This window comes from Callospermophilus lateralis, chromosome X (genome assembly GCF_048772815.1).
Source record: "Callospermophilus lateralis isolate mCalLat2 chromosome X, mCalLat2.hap1, whole genome shotgun sequence".
NCBI lineage: Eukaryota > Metazoa > Chordata > Mammalia > Rodentia > Sciuridae > Callospermophilus > Callospermophilus lateralis.
In genome coordinates, this window is record NC_135325.1 from 100,991,677 (window position 1) to 101,016,696 (window position 25,020).

Below are 25,020 nucleotides of genomic sequence, written 5' to 3' on the forward strand. Positions count from 1 at the left end.
TTACAAAACTTAAATTAGAAGAGTCTAAAATAATTAGGTTACATGATTTTCATGGCAAGGTGTAGATGTTGAGATAGACATCATTTTTTAAAATCTTTATTTTTATGTGGTGCTGAGGATTCAACCCAGTGCCTCACATGTGCAAGGCAGGTACTCTACAACTGAGCTACAGCCATAGCCCTAGACACCATTTTTTTTTTGTTAGTGGTGTGTGTGTGTGTGTGCATGTAGTACTTTAATTTACAAGTTAAATATTATGACTATAGTTAGATTAGCATTAAAACAACTTCCAAAAGTAACTTAGAAACTCCAGTGCCTTGTATAGACCCAATGCCATTCATTGGAACACATATAATCTTCAAACCCAAATTCTACTATTGCTAACAGGAGGTGGAAAGCTAAAGTCTTGCTGGTTCATAGAGTAGAATGAGATTAAAGCCTTTAGAATGCTGTGTAATAGTCTTAATGAGCCATCTTTAAAAAGCAATTATAGTGTATTTTCAGCAGCCTCTTTCCTGAACAACAGTTGTGATGAGACCATCTCCCATGGTAATGGTTTAATATTATTTCTGAAATCAGTCTTGTTTGAGGAATGTGGCATGAAAAAGGTCTGATTACTAGTAAACTTATTTTCCAAAGTATCTCTTTAAATGATGAAACTATTGCCATATCAAAATATTTTTGCAAAGGCTCCTTTGGGGTAAATTTAATATAAAGGCACTGGTTTGAAACTCATTAGTGGTAAGCCTGCTTCCTTAGGCACAGAGGTCAAGTTTCAGCATAAGGTATGTAAAAATAAAAAATCTAAAGCAATAATAATAATGGTAATTACAAATTACTCCCAAAGAAAACATTTGCAAAATGCCTCCAAATGTGCATATATCATTATTTTTATTGCTTTCTTTAAAGTGAGATGTAGCGTAATGTACTCTGTAATAAGGACAGCATATGAGCTAACAGCTAAAAATCATCCATGGAAATTCTAAATTCTCAAGTTTATTAAACAGTATTAGAAATAAGAAGGAAAACACCATTTTTCATTATTTCTTAGTAGTTGTCATAGATATAGTCTCATGTATAATATTAGATACTGTCAGAAGATATATGAACTTCCCTGATCCCACCCCTCCGCACATATACTAAGGACATGTTAGCATTTATTGTTTGCAAAGACTACTTGCATCTCTATTAGAAGCATAGAATGACACCTGGAAAATTCAGAAAGAAAAACCTGAAGCAGTAGATTAAAATGAGTCTCTCACCTTCCTCGCATATTTCTCCTTTGTATCCTGGCACACAGATGCAGACTCCCATGATGCAGGTGCCGTGGCCAAAGCATGTTGGGTCAATGCATTGCTCTTCTGGAACATCACACTCTGGCCCCTTCCAGCCATTCCTGCACACACAGTGTCCTTTCTCATATTCTCCATTTCCACCACACAGAACAGGGCATGAATCTGAAGGTTGGCAAATGAACTTGTGATGTTCCTCATAATACTCTCAAAAATATCCAAAGAGCAATTCTCTATTGATTCTGGCATAATATTTCAGGCCAAATACACCACTATTTCTGTGTTACCCTTTATTAAATAAATGGGCATATGTTCATGATTACATAGAATTTTCCTCTTCCTGAAGTGTGTTCAATTATAAAGATACCCTGAATGAAGAAATTATATCAAGTATTTGCTGTTGATCCTACCATACTCTTCAATCATCATCATCATCATCATCATCATCATCATCATCATCTAGGAGTTTTCTCTTTTATGGTTTTTCTTCCTCAAGCAGATGTATATTGCTTTTAGGAAGCAAAACCTGAAAATTCAGAACTAATAAATAGTGAGTTATTCATATTATAAAATATCATCTTTAAAAAGCTATGCAGTTAGGGGTGGGGTTGTGGCTCAGTGGCAGAGCGCTTGCATAGCCTGTATGAGGCACTGGGTTCAATCCTTAGCACCACATAAAAACAAACAAAAAATAAATAACAATTTTTTAAAAAGCTATACGGTTAAATTTATAATGGACACATGTCTACTTCTGTAATACATTGTGCAGAATCTTATTGGAACACGTGTTCTGTTTTGTCATTGTTTGTCTCCCTATGAAAACTATGGGACTTTTTAAATGAAAAGCCTATATCTTCTATTTCATTCTGCTTTTGAATGTCAATTATCAGCACTCTCCCTACTCACCTATCTTTGAGATCTATCATGGTTCTGGAATTTAGCTAGTGGTTTAGAACTCTGTGGTGAATGAAATTTAATCTAAGGAAACTGAGTGTCTGAAAAACCTGAGATTAAAGTATTAGCATGGGGCTGGAGATGTGGCTCAAGCAGTAGCGCGCTCGCCTGGCATGCGTGCGGCCCGGGTTCGATCCTCAGCACCACATACAGACAAAGATGTTGTGTCCACCAAATACTAAAAAATAAATATTAAAATTCTCTCTCTCTCTCCCTCTTTCTCACTCTTTCTTTAAAAAAAAATAAAGTATTAGCACACTGGGAACCTTATTAATACATTGAAAATGATCAGGAAAGCACCTCTAAAATAATAACTGCAAGGCTATGTGAAAACATAGTGTGATTTACCATAGGCTTTTCAAGAATTAAACTATGGGCAAGTCTAGGAAATGGTAGTTTCTTAAATTTAATTTTCCAACCTTTACTTTCTAGACTACTTACCGATTTGTGATTACCCACCCCTTTCAGTTACACTGGTGTGTATAAGCACAAAATAACTTTGCCCACTTTTAAACTCAGTCTATTGTGAATGAATTTATGAAGAAAATATAAGCATGATAAAGTGGTTTGTTTGACAAACTGGGTATACATTCCAGCTATTAGGTAACTTTTGATGTTCTTTAGTTTCTCTGAAGTCTTTCTTTGCTCATAAAACTGGGATTATAAAGAACTACCTCATAAGGCATAAGGTAGGACACAGTTCATTGCAAAGTATTTAGAACAATGCCTGGTATAGTAGGTGTTGGCATCTGGTGGTAGTGGTGGGGCACGACTGCTGTTGCTTCTGCCTCTTCTATTATTACTATTATTACTAATTCTGAGTTCCCAAATGATATTTATTTCCCTAAACCAATCAGAATCACAGAGCAACATTACCTCTAGCACAGTCAGGTCCAAGGAATCCTGGGAAACAATGACAATGGCCAGAGATACACTCTCCATTTCCATTGCAATTAGTTGAACAGTCATCCATTATTTCTATTAACATACAGAAAAAGAAAAAAATGAACAAATCTCTCAACCATACAGTCTTTAATTTTTTTAAGTTGGAAGAATTCAGGGCCTATGACAATCTTGCTCTATGCTATCTACAGAGCATTTACTGCTCAAAATCAGATGCCAAAGACTTCTGTAAGATGTCACATGCAGTATAGGATTATTAAAAGGGTCCTATATTTGCTGAATTGGCTATTTGAGAGCAGAACTAAAAAAACCAACCTTACTTCTAAAGTGCATAAAGGATATAGATTAATTGTATTCTTAAGAGACATTCATTATAAAGCTAAAAATGTCTGAGGATTATAGGACATTTCTCCAAAGCAAAACAGGCTTAAAAAATGCGACCCCTAAGACAAAGACAACTGTTTATTTTTCAATCTTAGGTTCTTGCAAATAAAGCTTCTTTTCTAGCAACCTAGAAAATCCAATCTACTATCTTGACAGCTTAAATATGACAATCAGTATTTCATTTTCATTAATAAGTGACAATGGAAGGCTTTTAAAGTAAGTGTTCATATTAAATTCACCACCACTAAAAGCATTAGAACCTAAGTATTTGTTGAGAAATGCCTTCTTGGCTATAAATGCTTATTAGTTCTTTGCCACTAATTTTCTTTCAATCCATTCTCAGGGAATAGTCTTCAGGGGAATTGGGAAGCCTTTGAAGGTTCCCATAGGTAGATCTGGTGACATAAAGATGTGTGGAACTATGATAGTACAGAACTGTGATAAATCTTACGTAACTTATCTGGAAAACTATAGTCTCTGACAATGACTTTTAAATTGTAGTTTAAAATTGTATTCATATATAATAATGATCAAATTCTAAGTCTATGAACTATGATGGTTTCTATGTTTTACTCTTTCAGTTTGTGTGTATATGGTGTGTGTGTGTGTGTGTGTGTGTGTATGTTATCCTCTTCCCATTAGTCCTTTTTATAAATTTTTCATAGCACTCTTGAACTCAGTGTTTTATGTTGTGGCATGTTAAACTCATACTTCTCATATGTACCAATTTTTCCTTTTTCAATCCAATTTTCAGTTGGATAAGATATTTCCAATTACAAGGAGAGTTCTAGGAAGTGATCCTAGCACCTTCCTTTGAACAATGAAAGTGAGAACTCACAATGAGGGTTGAAAAATAGACTTTCTGTAATTGTGGCCTGTGAACCATTTGTATCAGTAGGATCATCAGGAGAATTTACGAGACAGATATCTGGGCTTCAGCTCCAGATCTACTGAATCATTCTCTGAAGGATGTAGCCCAGTAATCAACATTCTAACAAATACCACAGTTAAATGTGCATGTGTTCACAATTGAGAACCAATGCTTTAAATAGTTATATTTCCTAGTTAGAAAACTTGTGGCCTAGATGTTGGAGTTTTGCCTTGGGCAGTATAAAGATGAAAAAGAAACTTGTTATCTAGTCCATCTGAGATTCTTAGAAAGCTGAGAATGAACCCAGTGGATGTGTTTTTAGCTACCATATTATTAGAGGGGATTATTCTTCTCACCCACATGTGAATATATCAGATTGCCCTTCGCAGGTTTATGATAGTTCATTCTCTGAACTCAATAAGCAAGTCACACATGACATTAACTGAATTACAATTGAGCTGGCTAGAATGTAATATCCAGCAAAGAGCCAGTCATGGTTAACTCAATAAAACATTAGCTATTTCCAGAAAATTATTAATGCATTTAACAAGCAATTATGAAAAAAATATAAAGAGTCTTTTTTCATTCAGAGATGAGAAATTATTTCTGTATTTTCTACTTATCTGAATTTATTTTACCAAGCAGTAGTAGCAGTTCTTAAATCCACATTTGGATTTCTCCTAGCTTAGATGGTTAATAGGAGGCCATGGAGGAAGCTTTCAAAAGTAAATATAGTTGAATTTAATTTCACACCAGATCCCATTGACAATTTTATGGAAGAAGCCTTGTGGGAATGTAGCTCTTCTGAAAAAATATATAATAAAGTTTGCTATCAAAATAAATAAAAATCCCTACATCTTATTGATTTATATAAGAACTATCCCAGGGCTCACAATGCTGCACAGAGCTTAACCCCAGCAATGTAAATGAGAAGAGAAGGCAATAAAGGAGGATTTTGAAGTTGCCATCTTCACTAGGTATGAAAGGGATAGTGGGACAGTCTGAGGACTCCAAGAAGGTGGTAACTTTAGCAGGAAAACATAAACAACTATTGATTAAAAAAAGAAAGTGTTTTTCTATTTATGTTGGCCTCCAGTAAACTTTGCCTTCTATCTTTAAAAATCTTATTTCAGAATCATTTCTCAAACTGCAGTTTATTAGAGTTAAGAATAATTTTGAAGCTATATGTTTAAAACCTCATTCATATGCTACAGTAAAAAGCCCCTTGGTATTCCCATCTATACTGATGATAGGATTTGCTTCTGGCAGTTTTTCTCATGGGAGAAATTTAAGGTAATAAATAATCTTATGGAATGAGTATAGTCTAAAGGGCATGGGCTTTGGAATCAGACATAGTGGGTCTCAAATCTCCATTTTGCCTCTTGCTGTCTGAGAGACCTTGCCAAATGATTTACTCTTTGCAAGTCTCTGTTTACGTATTTGTAATATAAGTACCACTGTACCTGAGCTATCAGAGTTGTGATGAGAATCCAACAAGCTAACTGAATGTAAAGCGTCTAGTATAGTGCTTGGAGAAGAGTGGTACTCCATGAGTGGTATACATTATCATATTATAGAACAAGTTGCTTGAGATTAAGTAATATCAACAACTCTTCCTATACTACCAGAAAATAATATATATTAATATTGGCAATTTAACATTCAATGAATGTTAATTATTAATTCTGTCTTGATCTTTGTTAGTAGTGGACCAAATGTAGTCAGGATCAAGTGACTCTAATGTTATGAAATAGATGAATGAGCATCATTAAGAACAAATTCACACAAATCTCACTTTGTTTAATGAAATATAATAGCCTCTTTTTATTCTGATTAAGATATACTATACACATATAAAAATCAATAGAGGGAATTCAAGGTAAATGACTTTTTATGTCTTTAATTGTTTTTGGAAATTTACTTGAATTTTTAAAAATAAACAGTAGCAGAAATGTTTTTGTTGCCTCTATTCTTAAAAATACAACAGAAAGGTAAAGAAGCTTTCTTGCATAAGCAAAAGGCAAATATAAAAATTGGATCTCAAGTATTAGGTTCTTAGTGGGTGAAGTAAGATACAGAAAAAAGCTCCAAATATATTTCTGGGTCTACTGATTTTTGAAAGGTTAATCACTTGGTCAGTGTTTTTAAAAAGTTTATGTATTAAAATAACAGGAAGAGAGAAAATCTTTACAAATATTTCATGTCTTCTAATTTCTTAGAAGTAGTAACTTGACCTCTAATAATTCAAAATAAGGCCTGCATAGACAAATATGAAAAGTCCATCCATTTAACTTTCCACACTGAGTCTGATGAGTAGCAAAATAGTGATGTGATTTATATATATATATATATATATATATATATATATATATATATATATATATAATATATATATATTCAAAATATGTATTATTTATTTAACAAACACTTTGTTTTGGAAGATGTAAGAGCAGAAGAGGTTTTCTCTAGGAGAAAAATCATTATTGCAATTTTATTGACTTCCTGATTACTTTAGACGAAAATTTTAATAATTGTATGGCTGGAATGCCATTTTCTACTCACTGAAGGTCTTCAGCATCAAGTAAAAATAGAACATAATTGTTACAAAGAGCAGATGGTATATCTATTAACAGTCAACACATCTTCCTAAACATATGGCTGAACAGGTTAACTAAAGGATAAAGTGGTGAGATTTGTATAGAAAACTGACAGCTGTAAAATATTTTTTCTTCTTTTCAAAGACACGTGTCTTAGGAAAATTCACACAATACTGTACGGTGTCTATGAGTTGTTTACCCTCAGGACTCTACAATTGCTAAAGAGCTCAGCCTTATTCACATAAAGGGTCATGGGGAATGAATTTGGCAAAAAATGACAGAAGAGTGAGATGTCTCTGACTAACTAGGGTGACAGTGAATAAGAGTGTGTATATGCATTGTATTTAAAAAGAACATGTTTTAAAAGGCCCTGAACACACTGAAAGAGCCATTGTGATGATTTTCAAACTAAAAAATTCTGAAAGGAAGAACTTTGAATGATTCAAGTTATTATCCTTAATATCCTTCTCTAAACACTCTTATGTTGTATTTTGAAGCCTTAATGGTTCTAGAATCAGTTGTTCTAAAGAACTGTATTGATGCCAGTTTGTCTATTTTAAAAGGTATTATTTGCCTTTTCTTTTATTATTCGAACTTGAAATAACAAGGCTTCTTTTGCTTATTCCCTTCTTCACTGAAGTTGTTGTTCACCTATGTAGCCTTGGTAATATTAGCCAGGTAATTATTTTTGTTGAGAACATGTTAAAAAGATGCAAACAGTAAGTATCCTGGAAAAGCAGCAAAGAATGGAAATTTTTAAAAATCTTAACCAGCATTGAAACAACATCAATAACAACAATATAAATTTTTTCTCATAGTGACCTATTCTGAATAATGACTTTAGGGTAGAATGAGCAATAAGCTTACATAGCATCTGTATGGCTTTCATCACTTGCATCTTCTAGAATTATACTGCAAATCCAAATTATAGCCAAGGCAGCTTACCGATTGCTGTAGTTAACACAAATACTTGCTCCACCTTTTTTCCATCATTGTAAAATGCCAGATACCAAGGTCCTTGATCCATATACTCTATGAAACCTGTCTCCTGAAGTGAGGTTAAGATAAGGTTCCGAGGGGAGTGCTGGGTATCATCAGAGCTCTTGGAGTCCTGCTTCACCAGTTGTTTGCCATCCATTAGTTTTACAAAATCAAACTGGAACAAATACAGACACAAATATGAGCATTAATTTTACTTCTAGACTGGCAAACATCTCTAACTTCACTTAATCTATTTCATATTTCTTTGCTTTGGACGTGGGCAAAGTGGAAGACCAAGGTTATTAATTCTGAAGTATATTTGAACTCAAAAACTTATTAATTTTGAAAAAACTTATCATGATATTTATAAATGTTATAAACAGTTCAGATTTAGAGCATTCAAAATAATTGTTTAAAAGCCATAAACTAAGAAATAGAAAAAAAATCTTGAGTATTATGCAAGAGAATCTTGACATTTTGCTAAAGTATCTGATAGAAGATACTTGAAAATACACAATTTGCTTAGAAATGTTACTGTGACCTTCTCTACAAATTAAAAACTGTTTTATGGTTTTTTAAAACAAATAAATGAACAGTCAAAAATTTGAGAACATTCATCATAATTTAATACCTTTGAGGTAACATATTTAGAATATTCAAAATCCTTCCCCTACTATCATTAAAAAAGCACATGGCACATGTTTCTTTGAATATTTTATATTTTTTAAGAGTCACCATTGATAGCATTCTGATTCCCTGTCTATTCTGGCCAAGAAGGTAAGGTTTTGATTCTAGTCATATCTGTTGGAGAAAAAAAGCAAGGTCAAGGTGTTTATTCTTTCTGCTACTTCTTAGATGGAGCAGGGTTCCAAATGGACTACTGAAGGGAAAAAATAAGGGAAAGAAAACAAAATAAATGTGGTGGCTAAGGTTTATGGAAAAGCTATGTAAACTGTAGAGGATTTACATATTTGAGTTATTATTGACAATAAAAAGAACCATATTTACCTGTAAGGCATAAAAAACAGTGCCTTTTTAACTTATTTGCAATCAACTCTTTACTGATATTCATTCCTTCCTTCATCAGGATAAGGGCGTAAGGATGCACAAAACAGTGAAAGAACCGAGGGCACTAACTCTAAGATGAAAGGGCTGGGAAGCTCATAATCGACCTGTTCCAGAAAGCAGAGGTCAAATTTAATGAATATTTTTTAAAACGCTTTTTTTCTGAGTCTGCTCCTGTAAATGCTATTCCTTATTTTTCCATGCCATTTTTTTTCATCAGAGTGTGATTATTCTGGATATTTCTTTGTATAATTTTCTGCCCTTACCTTTGATACTTACACAATTTAAAAAATCATAACCTTTAAACTGCTTAACCTACAATCCTCTAAAAGGGTTCAAGAAAATACACATAGTATCAAATACCTGAGTATGCGTAGGTGGAATGTTCCTTCTGCCATAAATTCCCAGCAGAGAGTCCTTGGCTAGTGAAATATTGAATTTCAGGTATATAGGATGGTGGATAGTAATCTGAAAACGCCAGAATAAGCCAGGTGGAATGGTTTGCATGACCTGTGCGCCAATGTCAACTTCTCCAGTATCAATTGCTCGTCCCTTCTGAAACACTGAAGGTAGAGAAAGTTACATACATATTAATCTTAATTTGTAATGCAATGGTTTTTAGCACTTCAAGAATAGGCATATCAAAATAACTTAATCAGCTTTTTTTTCATCCCTACCCTCTCCCATCTTTCAAAGCCTTACACAAATTAAATATCTTCTAAGGAGCCTTCCTTTACCAACCACTATGCCAGTCTCCATTTTGTTAAACTTCTATTGCATTTATTTCAATCAACTTGATTCATTTTAACCATTATTTACCAAGTGCCACCTTAGTAGCTGCAAGAGTTACAAAGATGAATAAGATGCAATTGTTGCTCTCAAGGAACTTTGAAAATAACAGAGGAAATAGGACAAGTGCACAAATTACCATATTGTAAAGGGAAATAAGTGCTCTGGGCATTCAAAGGATGGAAAAGTATTTGGCTAAGGGATACTTCTCAATTCTGTCTTTATCCTCTTTTATTTATTTTTAGCATCTATCACCATGCAACATACCATGCATTTTACTTATTTATTGCTTATTGCCTGTTTTTTTTCCTCTGGGAAGGAAAAATCTGTTGCTGCTTTGTTCATTGATATATCACCAGTACATTGAAGAATGTAGGTAAATGTAGGCCAAGAATGTATGTGATAAATACATATTTAATTAATGAGTGAGTGAATGATAATAGGACTCTTGTGGGAGGTGACACTGAAGATGAGTCTTAGATGAGGTAAAAGATTTCAACACAGCTACTGGAAAGGGTATTAGGGAATAAGAAAGCGAAAAGAGGAAGGAAACTGTAAAGCTATGGTATAGAGTATGTGTATAAATAAAGGAGTAGTTAGAAAAAGAACTGGAGGGAAATAATGACATCATATTCTATAAGGCCTTGAATGCCAGTTGAACAGATTTATTTAGTAAAGGATGGAAAGCCATTAAATATTTTTAAGAAGAGGGAAAGGCTGTGGATGTAGCTCAGCGGTAGATTGTTTGCTTAGCATTCATGTGGCCCTGGTTTGATACTCAACACTTAAAAAAAAAAAAAAAAGAGGTTAGGGGACACTTGATAGACTAATCTTGGGGCAGAAGTTAGAATGAATTAGAGAAGGGAGATACAAGAATAATATAGAATTCATAGGGCAATGACTCAGGTGAAATGACATGAAGATCTACACTTAGTGTCAACCCAAACGACTCATGTAAAAAAGATACATTTCCAGTGAAAAATAATTTAGTGTGAATGGAAAGAAGAAGGAATGCCTGAGAAACAATGCAAAGGAAAATTCTATAGCAGAGCTTCTCAAATTTTAATTGTATAAGAAAGGGGAGTCTTTTCAAAATGCAAATTCAGGTTCAGTTTTTGTAATTTCTCAGCTGATACTCATGCTGCATGGTTCACAATTCACACCCTGAGAAGCAAAGTTCTCATGTGTGAAGGCTAAGGGAGGGTCAAAACTGATCCCATGATTCTGAGTTTTTGCTGATTTAGACAGTGCTGATAACAAAAATAAGAAAAATAGAAGGAACTGTTTTATGAGAGAGGACATTGTCATATTTTCTAATTATTTCTGATGTTGTAGTTTAATATGCATTCCTTTGTCATCTGGTAGTAGGGAGGGAAGGGATACAAGGAGAGGAAAGGGAATTAGTTTGACTTGATCTTCAGCAAAGAAGATGACACCTCAGGAGGGGAAAGTTCAATTTGGCCTCATTTCATACTACCTTTATATTTTTCAGCCATCAACTCCATCTCCACACCAAACAGTTTAAAAACACACATGGTCTCTGTCCTTTGTGTTCACCAGCTATAAAATTAACAGCCCATTAAGAAACACACCTGCGGTGGCTTTATTCAGAGGCCAATGCCTTGCAGCTCTTAACTCCCTAAAATACTTCCATTATTGCTTTTTGTGTTAAGGCCAAGAGTAATAACTATTTTAAGAATGTTCACTGTTAACTGTTAATAATAGATTTCAAATGCAATTTTGAACATAATTATGTATTACAGGACACATAATTTTGTGGAATTGACATTTATAATAAAATACACCCTTTGAGATAATAAATGACCAACTGAGGACCTTATTTTTCACTGAAAGTTACATTTTTCCATATGAGACAGAGCAATTTGGTTCCCAAAGGGTTGATTAAACATTTAACTCTTAAGGTCCTAGAACTGACAAATGTCTTCAATGAGCAAATGATTAACAGACCATGTTTATGTAGACACTTCTGTTCTCAACTAATTCTTTAGTTTATTGGACTGCTCTCCTCATTAGAGGCTTTTATCACTTCTTAAAGTGCATCACTTGGCCAAGCAAGCTCGTATAAATCTAAAACAATTATAAATGTTCTAGGGTCAACAAATACTGTTTTTTAGGTGCTAAAAACCCACTTTTAATGACTCAATGTAATTTTAAAAATTCTAGTCAAAACTGGTTGATGATATTAATCTTTCCATATCAACTCATCAAATGCTAGAAAATCTCCTCCTTCTGCACTTTATGGCATGATATATTACATAATGAGGCTACTTAAATGTTATTCACTAAATCAAAAGAAACTCATAAAGTTGTGTTGTTGGAGTTTCCTCATCATTAACAGTACTGTATATTTAGAGCACATCTGCATAGATTATTTATGAAAATAATTTTAAAAGATGATGATCTTACCCTTTGAGAGCTTACATTTAAGACCAGTGAACAGAGATGACAATATAGTAATGAGTATGTGGACCATGATTTAAATAAAGATAATAAAGCAAGGTAGTTGCAGTGACTTAGTATTAGAGAAGTTCTCATAGTGTGCAGATGAAAAATTTCTCAGCCTCTAACCTTTCAGAGCTTTGTGCATCAGAAAGGAAGATATCTCCCTTTTAGTAATCTATACCACTAAGTAGCCTGCTCCATTTTTATCAACTCTCAAAATAAGTTATGGATTACAATATAGTGATTATTAGCTCATTTATTATTTCATTATCTTCTCAAAGGTGGAGCAAACTAAAAAGAAGAAAATTATATGCAGAAAAACTACAAAATTTGATTTTTTGAAGAAATTCTGCAGAACACTAAGGTAGAGTTTGTGTAATGTTCATGTTTCACTTATCATTTAATCACTTGTTTTGCTGAAGCATATCAAAAGGCCCAAGGAGACCATATTCGCCAGTAACAGAAAACTCTTCCTTGTACAAATTCAGAATGAAATGCAGAGAGCCACAAATCATATCACACTGTGCAGTACTATAGTTATCACAGTTTCACCAATATCCCCCAATTTAGTTTGAGGTAAACACCCTCTTTATAGGTTGCAACACAGGCATCAACTGCTGAGCAGGAAAAGCCAATGGCAGATAGGTTGTGTTGAAGCATGGCACATTAAGTGATGGTAGCTTAGTTCAAAAAGAAGAGGTCAAGCTTCCTGGAAGGCAAAAAAAAAAAAAAAAAAAAAAAGGAAGGGGAACTGGAATTTATGTCAGACGCTATGTGCAATGTCTGCATCACTTAAACCAAGGTTTCATACGTTGAGATCCAGACACATACCTGGATAGTAACAAAATAATAACAACATTGTTCTAAAATAGGGGGGTAAATAACTATATTCTGGATATATATATATATATATATATATATATATATATATACTTAATATAGCTAGATATGCTTCATTCAATGATTCTATGTCAAACAATCAAACATTGGTAGAAGATTTTGACATGTGGTTATTAAAAAGTATCCACTATTAGTTCTTTATGTGAAGATGACTAGATTAAAGGCTATGTATGCTCTTGCCCATAATAGTAGTCTGAGCAGTCTTTTAGAGACATTTGTAAATTCTATGAGAAGTATCTAAGCCTGTCGAAAGAAAAGAAAAATAAATAGGCATTAAGAAAATATTTATTTCATCCTCTAGCATGTTCAAATTTTTGAAAAAAACTTTGGTATGGTTTTTAGCTGAATTAGTCCTAGTGTATGTCTCATGATTTACGTATCATTATGGTCCTACAAATATAATATTAGTTTCATAGTAACAAGTCTCTGTAAAATTTAGAATATCGGTTCTTGGAGCAAAACGGGGAGGTAAAATCAATCTCTGTTCCCTGTGATCAAAAGCTATGAAGAGGTGAGCATGATGGCACACACCTGTAATTCCAGAAGCTTGGGAAGCTGAGGCAGCAGCATCAGGAATACAAAACCAGCCTCAGCAAAAGCAAGGCGCTAAGCAACTCAGTGAGACCCTGTCTCTAATAGAATACAAAATAGGGCTGAGGATGTGGCTCAGTGGTCGAGTGCCCCTGAGTTCAATCCCTGGCACCCAAAAGAAAAAAATACGAAGAGATGAAGAGGATACAGCATAAACTTTACCATTTCCATCTATGTAGGCTCATATGATTTGTATATTGAAGAATAATATGTATTGAATTTTCAGTTCTTCAGAGGAAGATTATCCATATTATATATCATGGATAATATCCATATTATATATCATGTTTTCATATCCATTATATAATCCAAGAGCAGTCAAGATAAAGAAAATGAAGAATGAACCTTGAACATAGCAGGCACTTATTTAATAATTATACAAATGAATAAATAAAATAGTAATATTGATCATTTATTTCATTCACAGTAACTTTGAGAATCTATTTTGACATTTCAGTGCAAGGTTTGGAGGGAGGAAGAACTGAAAGTATCTACACACATAGGCTTTTGGGAATTCATTGTAAATAAAATGTGCTTATAATATAAATAAAATCCCTCCAGCTTACTGACACTGAAAATAAATTGCTGACTCTGTTGAAAATTTCATTAACTAATCTTGAGAGACATATTACTATATGAGTATACACAATTATGTCCAGAACCTGAAAGACTTCATATTTGAGTACAATAGGTTATTTGGTATTACATATTTCTTTTCATGAAGAAGTGAAATATCATTGCTAAAATTTTATCCTTAATTAAAGACTTATTTTGACTCATATATATTTTATTGAACATGTATAATATAAAAGTCATAATTCTCTTTTTAGAAGGATTTCTTTAAATTTTGTTGTAAAAATGTGCAATTCCCTAAAAAAAAATAAATAAAATAAAGTTCCACAGTTTTTCTCATGGGTCTACTGACAATTAAGTGGCATTCACTGAAGTTAGTTTCCAAATATAAGGCTGTTTGGAGTTATTATACAATCTCAGAGTATAATACAAATTGTAGGATTTCTGTATGATTATTACTAAGAGTATATGAAGTAGCCGGTCTCCTGGAATTTCCTAGGTGAAAACTAGAATTGATATAAACTCAAATATATCATCATTGAAAGGAATTACAGTTCCTAAATAAATGGAAAGATATTCCATGTTCATGTACTGCCATCTTACTATTGTTAAGATGGCAGTACTTCCCAAACTGATTTACAGATTCAGTGTAATCCTTATCAAAATTCCAATTCTCATTTTGCAGAAATAGCCAGCCTGACCCTGATAGTAAGGGCTAAAACTATAAAATTCTCAGATGAAGCCCTACACATAATTTTTTTCAACCTTGGATTTGACAACAATAAATAACAAAAGAAATGGTAGACAAATTGGACTTCATCAAAATTTAAAACTTTTGAGCTTCAAAGGATACTATCAAGAAAATGGAAAGACAGCCTATAGAATGGGAGAAAATATTTGCCAATCATATATTGAATAAGGGACTTTAATGTAGAATACATTTAGAAGATATATACCTCAACAGTAAAAAGACACATAATTGAAAATGGGCAAGTTACTTGAATAGATATTTCTTCAAAGAAGATATATAGATGGCCAGTAAGCACAACAATAGAAGTTCAACATCGTTAGTTAGCAGGGATATGCAAATCAAAACCACATTGAGATGCCACTTTATACCTATAAGGGTGGTTAACATTAAAAAAACCCCAGAAAATAACAAGTGTTGGCAAAGATGTGGAGCAATTCACATTCTCATAGATTGCTGGTGGCAATGGCAAATTATGAAGCTACTTTGGAAAACTGTTCACCAGTTCCTCAAAGAGTTAAACATATACCACATGACCCAGCTATTCTACTACTTGGAATATCCCCCCACCCATGACAAAATGAAAACAGGTGCTATCAAAAACTTGTACACATCTACTGTAATTCATTTTTCCGGGAAGGGAGGGGATGGGAGGGGAGGGAAGGGGAGGGGAGGGGGGATAGTAGAGGTTAGGAAAGGCAGCAGAATACAACATACACTAGTATGGCAGTAGGTAAAAAAGTGGATGTGTAACCGATGTGAATCTGCATTATGTATATAGGGTAAAAATGGGAGTTCATAATCCACTTGAATCAAATGTATGAAATATGATATGTCAAGAACTTTGTAATGTTTTGAACAACTAATAAAAAATTAGAAAAAAAAATTGTACACAAATGTTCATAGCAGCATCATTCATAGTAGCCAAAAAGTGAAAATCCACAAAAGTTCTATCAATTGATGAATGCATTAAAAATGTGGTATATTCATTCAATGGAATGCTGTTCACCCATTAAAAATGAAATATTGATATATGCTATGACATTTATTAACCTTGAAAACATATAAGAAATCAGAGCCAAAAGTTACATATTATATGATTCTATTTATATGAAATGTGGAAGTATTCAAATCTAAGGATACAACATGTAAATTACAACAATCATGATACAACATGATTTCCAGAGGTGAGAGGGAGGTGGGGATGTGGCATATGGAGTGACGGGCAATGTCTGTGAGGTTTCCTTTTGGTATGATGAAAATGACTTAAAATTAAGTAGTAGTGATAGCTACATAACTCTATGAATATACTAAATTTAGTGAATTGTGCATTTTAAGTCAGCAAATAATATATAAATTATAGCTCAACAAATCTCTTACAAAATATGGTTATAAAGCATAAATTGACATAGCACACTAACACATACACATACAAACTATAGTGCACTGTCAAAAGAGATCTGAGACATTTCTAAGTGATTTTAGAATGTCTCTTACTACCTAGAATTTGAACTGTTCCTCGGACAGTTCTTTTAAAACATGTGACAGGACTGGACAAGGTGGTGCACACCTGTAATCTCAGTAGCTTAGGAGACTGAGGCAGGAGAATCACAAGTTCAAAGCCAGCCTCAGCAATTTAGCAAAGCCCTAAGCAATTCAGTGAAACCCTGTCTCAAAATACAAATATAAAAGGGGCTGGGATGTGGCTCAGTAGTTAAGCGCCCCTGGGTTCAATCCCTGGTACCAAACCAAACCAAAGAAAAAAAATGTGTTTAGGAGTAAGCAGAAGAGATGCCTATTTTCTATATTTTATAAAATGCTAAATATTGTTGTATATAGGTATGTAAGTTATTAAGTTCACATCATTTTGGACTTTAGAATGTTGGTAGGGGGGCTAATCATAGATCAGTTTATCCAGATTTCCCTTCAATTTAGAATAAAAATCTCCCAAGGACAGGGTACTCATATCTATTCCCTGGGCATTTAATTAAAAACAATTATATGATGATCTACCTATCATATAGTTGAGAGTAATAAAGGAGTTGTACAACATTTTGTATTTGACCTTCAGACAGAGAAGCATCTGGCATAAGCACCAGTTTTCATAGGTAACATATTGTTGCAGTCTTTAATGTCTACCTTTTAGGAACCCAGAAAAATCTTCAATAATATCAAATCAAAATTTCTCAAAGACAAAACTCATTGCAGAGTAACATTAACAATCTGGATAAAAATAGATGTTAATATTTATTGAACACTTACTGTGTCCTCTTTTTGAATTTATATATGTAGTCTCTTTCATATTCAGTTTACCATATAATTTGATGTCCCAGTTTATTTCCAAGGCTCCTCCCTTCTCTTGCTCGGCTTCCTCTGGAACTTTGGTTCCCTTCCCAATCTCCTTTCTTACTAGCATCCTCAATCTCTCCCTCTATTCACTTTTTATTCGTTGTCTTTCAATAAACCCAAATCTCTCTTGTTTTAGAAAAAAAGAGAATAAAATAACCCAATGCCCCCTTTTCTAGTTATCATACTATTTATCTCCTTCCTTTCCTTGCCAAAGTGCCTTCATCTGTTTCACTATGCACTTATCTCTTAGTCTATTATCACCTGCATTTTCTCTTATCATTCTATTATTTCATTCTCCTAATTATGTACTCCTTAAGGTCACAAGGATTGATTTTTCTTGTTTCCCTAAGAAAAAAAAATCAAAAAAAGTCACACTATTTCTAAAAAATAGTGACCTTTTCATCTTTCTTTTAAGCCTTTAAATACCTTATTTCATTTCTGTGCAACAGATTGTATGTTATTTTGCCTTGTGCCTATATGTATCCAAGTTTCTTCTAGTTCTCCTATTTAATAGGAATCTTCTCAAGGGAAAACTATGTCTTCTGCTTCATTTGTTAATTTTTTTTTAGTTATAGATGGATATAATACCTTTTTATTTATTTTACATATTTTTTAGTGGTAGGTGAACACAATACCTTTATTTTATTTTTATGTGGTGCTTAGGATGGAACCCAGTACCTCATACATGCCAGGCAAGTGCGCTACCACTGAGCTACAACCCCAGCCCCATTTGTTAACTTTTTAATATATTTAGTACAGTTAAATTACCGAGTTGGTCCATAGAGCATTAAAGATCATGAGTTTCTGTTTTTCTGAATACTACTAATTAAATTTTTCTTCTCTTGTTATTATTTTAATGAAGGGTTTGAATTGGTTAAGCATGTCTCTGTCAACCCAACTTTCTACTTTTATTCTTCCCTCTTCCAGAAGAAGATGGTATTTGTCTTCTGGTCAAGACACTTTCAGGAGGACATACAATGGAAATAAAAAGGCAACTCAAATGACTAAGTTAACCCAAAGACTCTTAATACTAGGTGGAGGCAGAGAAAGGAGATATGATTATTATGTGTAGGATTACAAAAGTTACACAGTGTGAAAATGCAGACTTGTGCATTAAATACCTGAACTTTAGGACTTCATTTTCAAAAGTAAATTTCACATAAACTAGAACTACAGTTGACTTCACAAAAAAACTAGTAATGTTTTGAACTTCCTCCAAAAGTAACATAGGCTAAAATGGATATAAATACATCCTTACAGAACCAGATATACATATGGCTGGTAAGTTTCTACAATGGCCTGGCTCCTCCAGAAAACTAAGATGTGGTAAAGATGCTAAGGGAGGATCCCCTTACTTGGAAGCACAAGTCCACTTAGTGTCCTTGTTAGATGGAGCCTATTGACTATAAGGACCACAAGTTAGGTCCATTTTTTCTGGCATCACAGGAAAGGTGTGTATTTAGTTTTTTAAAAAATAAATAAAATAAAATAAATATTTAAAAAATAAATAAAATAGAATTATAATGAAATAAGAATGAAACATTAAACATATATGACCAAGAACATTTAACATGAATTTTTTAAACAATAAATAAGTTTGCCTTTTAGCATAGGGAATCCTTTCCATAAATCTGTTTTAGAAGTCAGGTCTCCAGTATGCTTTAGAAAAGCCTTTGTTAAAACTGAAGTATATTGATAAAGTGACTTAATATAGTTGAAAACAAGCTGCAGCACTCTAGCTGGGCCCTCTGAAACCTTGTGTTAGAGAAACATCTATATAGCATTATAGGAAGCATTTACTGTAATTTGCCATCAATCTTTAAAAATAATAATGTTAAGCTCCCAACAATGTTGTCTTTTTTAGTGCATTACTACTATTTTATTCATGTGGTTTGTTGTGCTTATATGAATTATTCTCAATTCTATCACAATGTCCTGGGCTATGATATCCTTTAAGTAAAAGATACTTCAACTGTGGGTTGACTCAAAGGGCAGCTGAGTGCATTTTAATATCCACATGTCCTTTGAACCAATACTGAAGAACCACAGCATTATGCTGCAGGACTGTGTTCCACCTGAATGCACAATGATTACCTGGGTAGGGTTGGTGCAGTTCTTTAGTTTTGTACCACAAAATGAATACTGACCTGCTGATTGGGTCTGTGAAAAAATATCTGCAAAATTCTAAGCAAATTTAAAATTTAACCTGTTATTCAAAGGCCACAACTATCATTGCATAGATTGTTTCAATCTCTCTGTGTCTTAGGTTCGACAAAACAAAGGTAAAAAGGCAAACACACACACAGACACACACAGACACAATTCTTCCCCCAGGTATACAATGAAATGTAGTTGTTAAAGGAACATTTTACACTGTCAGTAAAATTTCAAAGTTCAAAGTTCAAAAAGCACTGTGTGTGTTTGTATACATACATCTTTTAGATTGAGGAGGAGTGGGCAGAGCATCTGAACAGAGAGGTCTTTGATATGAAATTTAAAATTGCAAAGTACTCTTAGGGATATACATTTGGACTGGATGGCTTGAGATCTGAAATCTAGATAGCTGTTAAATAATTAGCCTTGAGAAAATAATTTTATAAAAAAAGAAAGGGCCCAAAGTAGTGTAATGAACTAACAGTCAGGAAAAACTAGATCCCAATCTCAGCTCTGCTTATAATCATTATGTTGATTATGCAAAGCAAGTTACTTAACTTCTTGTGTTTCATTTTCAACTATAAAACAGGGTAACAATAGCTGCCATAGCATAAAATGGTTATGTGGTAAAATACATAGCTGTTTTATAAAATATTTTGAAATTGTAAATGGTTTCTAAGTGCCCTCTGTTATTGTTATATACTGTCAGAAATCCAAACTTGTACTGCAGAAAATGGGATTAATTATTCAAATTACAACAAAACTTGCAGCAAGTACTTTAAATGGAAAATATGGTTTACAATCATACTTTTCGACCATTTCCCAGAGTGTATCCCTTTTGTAAAGATAAGTCCATTTTTATTTGGATTGACTAATTGTTCTTCCTTAACTGCAGAATTTGAATTCATTGACTCATGACATGCACATCTGGACAGGACCTTAGAGATAAACTCATCCTGCTGAGCATCACCTCATTTTAGTCAAAGCCTTAGAAGCTGCCAAGAGAATGGATAGCATAGAAAGGAAAAGAAAAGGGAGTGTGAGGTTTGACAAAGATGTGCATCCTTCCATCACCTTTCTTGTTTTATATTTAAATTTCTAATTTTCAAGTAAGATTTAATTTGCAAAAAGGAATTCACTGACCCATTAGTCCTGTTCTCTAGCCCCTGAAAGGGTTGAAAGCCAAGCTCCTTTATTTTTCAGATGAGAAAGTGGAGTATAGAGAGGTGAAACTGTAGTCACTATTGGGTCTTGGCTAAAGTATCTTCACGACAGGATATAAATTGTGTCGTATCAATCAAATGAGTGTTGTTTACGTGGTCATATATTCAGCAGACACTGACTTGAAAGTGTCATTTTTTTTTTCTTCAGCTTTGTGGTGATTGATCTTGTAGGATGAATTTCAAAGAAATGCCACTCCCCCTCAAGGCCAATCTTTTGCAAAATTGTTAAGGAAACAAAATCTGCCTTTAGTATCCTTCAGTTCTCTCTCCCCACCACCCTTCTTAGTTCCTGGTGTTCTGTTTTTGCATCAACCTGCAGGAATTCAGTAATCTTGGACTCAATAAATTTTATCTCATTGAGACAGCTACTGAAAATGTTGGGCTTTACTTGAGCCCTACGCTCCTGGAAAACAGTACTGGCTAAAAAATCCCCCTACTCTTTTGTGTTCTGAAAAATGGCTTACTGGAAAACTACACACACACACACACACACACGCACGCACACACACACAAATACACACAACATACTTTCCCTACATGTCTTATTAGATAAATCTCTCTGTCCATTCTTTGTATGATTGCTGCAATTTATATATTCCTGTTCCAGTATTACAATAATATATGAAAAACAAGATGTGGAATCAGAAGTCCTCATTTTTAGTCCCAGACACAGATTCTCCAAATCCCCATTATTTGTCTCATTAATAATTACCTGACATTAAAATTGTACCCCAAAACTAGCTAGGTACAGAGATAAACATTTTCTGCACAGTTAACTGATGGAGACTTCCTATGAGTACAAAACAATCCCCCTGTGGATTACCCCACATGAAACTTATCTACTCCTCTCTATAAAAGACTAAGCTAAACCTCTATATTGCAATAGCCTGAATAAAATCAATTTCCTTACTTGTTCAGTTTTTGTGTTCGACACTTCGTGATTGAGAAGTTCTTCAGCAATTTACATATTTAATTTGTGTTACATCATTATGATAACAGAGTTGAAAAAACATAAATTGTGGAACCAGTGTCCTCAGTTTTAGTCCCAGTTCTTTCTGAGTGATCTTGAACTTTTCGGGATTAATTTTCTTCACCTTTAAATAAAGTTGTTGGACTGGATAAGCATGAAGATTTTAATATTCTAAACTTGATGATAAATTATTTTAATTATTTATGAATGTTACATGATGCAGATTTAGAAGTAAGCCTTATTCCTATCTTCCTTTGCTTTGTTTGAAGTAGTTGCTATATAATGTTTGCTACTTAAATGGAAAGAGTTGTGACTAGTTTGTAAGCTTCAAAGATACTTAAGGATTATATTAGTATGATGCCTTAAATTCTATAAGTGTTTATTGAACAATGACAACTTATGGTTTCTTTAAATTTTTATTTTGGCATATGCCAGTGTGAGAGTGTGACATCTTAAATTCTAGAATGTTTTTAAAAATTTTAGCATACTAAATGTCTATAACCAAATTCCCCTTTTCACTTTCATTTAGATAATTAAGTGCTGAAAAAATAATTCTATTTCCTAATAAGACACATATAATAACTGTTCATGAGGCACCAATTCTAGTAAATTTGATTTTTAAAGTGCCTTTCTACTTATCCATCATCTGATGATAGTGATAATTTAAAAATAATAGATGTTAAATTGGTTAAATAAAAATAGACCAAATTTTAAGAAAAGAAAACATCATATCGCAAGGAGGTCATCATATATAGAAAAGTTGCTACCAGTGTTGTAGGACCCAATTAAATGTAAAATGACTGTTTTAAAAACTCAAGGTAATTTTCCAGTCTTCTGGCCTAATATTATTTATTGTTAAACACTGTGCCAGAAATTATGATATATACTTTAGAGCCATTGTCTCATTTACTCCTCACTACAACCATATGAGACAGGTACTGTTATTATCATCCTTATATTACAGATAAGGATATTGGTTCAGCAAGGTTGTGTCAATTACTTAAGGTTGGAAAGTCAGTAAATGACACAGTCAGTATTCTATTCCACATGTGCCTGACTCCAGAGTCCAGGCTCTTAACCACAATGCTACAATGCTCAATCCTCCAAGATAGTAAAGAAAATAATGTAAAAAATATTATGTGGTTGTCAGTTTCATAATTTAGGGCATAAAGCATCAATACAACCTTCCAGAACTGTATTTACAGGGTATGTGCTATCTAGAAAATTATAAAAGAATTCAGCTGACCATTTGAAAATATCCCTATATTGTATTACATCTTCTGCAAGATTTGCTTTCCTATACACATGGCATTATCAAAAATAGAGCTCTTTTTTTATTCAATAAGTAATTAGAAGTAAAGACCAAATAGAGTAGAAACATTATGTTTCTACTTTTTTGTCCAGGATTCATAAAAAATCAGTTTAAGCTAATACTTTGCTTATATACTAACAATCTATGATGATTGTTTTGCCTTCTGTATTGTTATAATTGAGCAGAATACAAATTGTTTTTTTAATTTATGAAATTTGTCACAATACTTTAAAAATATAAGTGAATAGAATTTCTCCAAATTCTATCATGAATGGATTCTGGGGTTTTGTTGTATTATGTAAAAAAATTTTGTGGTCTTCGTATACATTTCATGTGTATATTCAGTACACAGTTGACCCTGGAACCATGTGGAGGTTAGGGGCACTGATTCCTGCATGGTAAAAAATCCATGTAAAACTTATGACTCCCCAAAAACCTAACTGCTAGTAGCCTGCCATTGATCAGAAGCCCTACCAATAACATAATCAATTGATCAGCCCATATTTTGTATGCTATATGTATTATAAACAGTGAAAATATTCAAGAATTACAAGAGATCACTTTTTTTTTACTGCAATACACAATTTGCTAGAGAAAAAAACTGCTGACATTGAGATGATCAGTGTCACATGGTGTTTGAAGCAGATATTCTCAAACATGAGCTTACCACAATAGGTACAGGAGGTGGCAACAAAGTTATTATACTACTACTATATGCACTGTATGCACTACAGTTAATTTTATGTAATTACAATCTAATACTGCATCTTCAGGCTTACATTACTCTTGACTGTGAATAGTGCCATGGATGGTCTATAAGTATTTGTGTGCATATGTTTTGATAAATTTTAACTTTTAAAAAGTTTTGCATAAATTTTATGATAGTAAATGATAAATAAGCTGTTATCTACATATATCATATATTTTTCTGCATTCATTACTTACCTGTTTTTTTTTCGGGGGGGAGGGTACCAGGGATTGAATTCAGGGGCCCTCGACCACTGAGCCACATCCTCAGCCCTAATTTTTGTATTTCACTTAGAGACAGGGTCTCACTGAGTTGCTTAGTGCCTTGCTTTTGCTGAAATTGGCTATGAACTCGCGATTCTCCTTGCCTAAATTTCCCAAGCACTGGGATTATAGGTGTGCGCTACTGCGCCTGGCTTAATTTTTTTTTTCTGGTTACTTATAGGCTATATGGTTGATCTGTGAATTTTTTTCAAATTGCAACACATCTTCAAATAATAACTGGCATGTAAAGGACCCTAAGAGTTCAAATATTTGTTATTCAAGGATTAATTATAGCACAGAAGTTAAGAAACAGGGCTCTGTAATCAGTCCACCAGTTTCTAGCTCTGTTATCTGGGGCAAATTACTTACTCTCTCTGTGCTTCTGTTTCTCAATTGGAAAATGGCAATCATAATATGTTTCCTTCATGATATAATACAAGTAAAGTGTTTGTAATAATTCTTGACCCCTGATAATTGTTAAAGCAATTTTGGCCATCATCATCAACCTACTTTTTAGAAATGTATCATAAGATATCTGAGGTAGAATACAAAATTAAATATACCCTGATGATACCTATGTGATAACCTACTCCTATCTTATATTTTTCATTTCCTTCAGATATTTCTGAATCTCAATATCAATGACAAGAAACCCTGAACAGATAGATATTTCTTCAAGCATAGAGGAATGAGAAAAATCAGGTAAAGGAAATTAGGAAGAAAAACCTGTGTGTACTCAAACCCCTTCTTCTGTCATCCCTGAATCCTTTACGCCCCTCAACTCCTCTCAGCAATAACAATGAAACTGTTGATGAGTCCAGCCTAGAAACATATTTTCAAACAATATGTAAAGAAAACTTGTATCATTACTGAAAACTACAACAAAGCTA

General features: G+C 33.5%; 1 protein-coding gene across 3 annotated transcripts in view; it reads right to left on the reverse strand.

Moving 5' to 3' along the window:
* Nucleotides 1-25,020, reverse strand: part of Tenm1 (teneurin transmembrane protein 1) — a 529,849-nt gene that overhangs the window by 238,698 nt on the left and 266,131 nt on the right. For all 3 annotated transcript variants that reach the window (XM_077107670.1, XM_077107669.1, XM_077107668.1), the window contains exons 7-10: nucleotides 9,411-9,610; nucleotides 7,947-8,157; nucleotides 3,123-3,224; nucleotides 1,263-1,457 (exon numbers count right to left, since the gene is read on the reverse strand). In XM_077107670.1, the coding sequence (XP_076963785.1) occupies nucleotides 1,263-1,457; nucleotides 3,123-3,224; nucleotides 7,947-8,157; nucleotides 9,411-9,610 (708 nt within the window). The remainder of the gene's footprint in view (nucleotides 1-1,262; nucleotides 1,458-3,122; nucleotides 3,225-7,946; nucleotides 8,158-9,410; nucleotides 9,611-25,020) is intronic.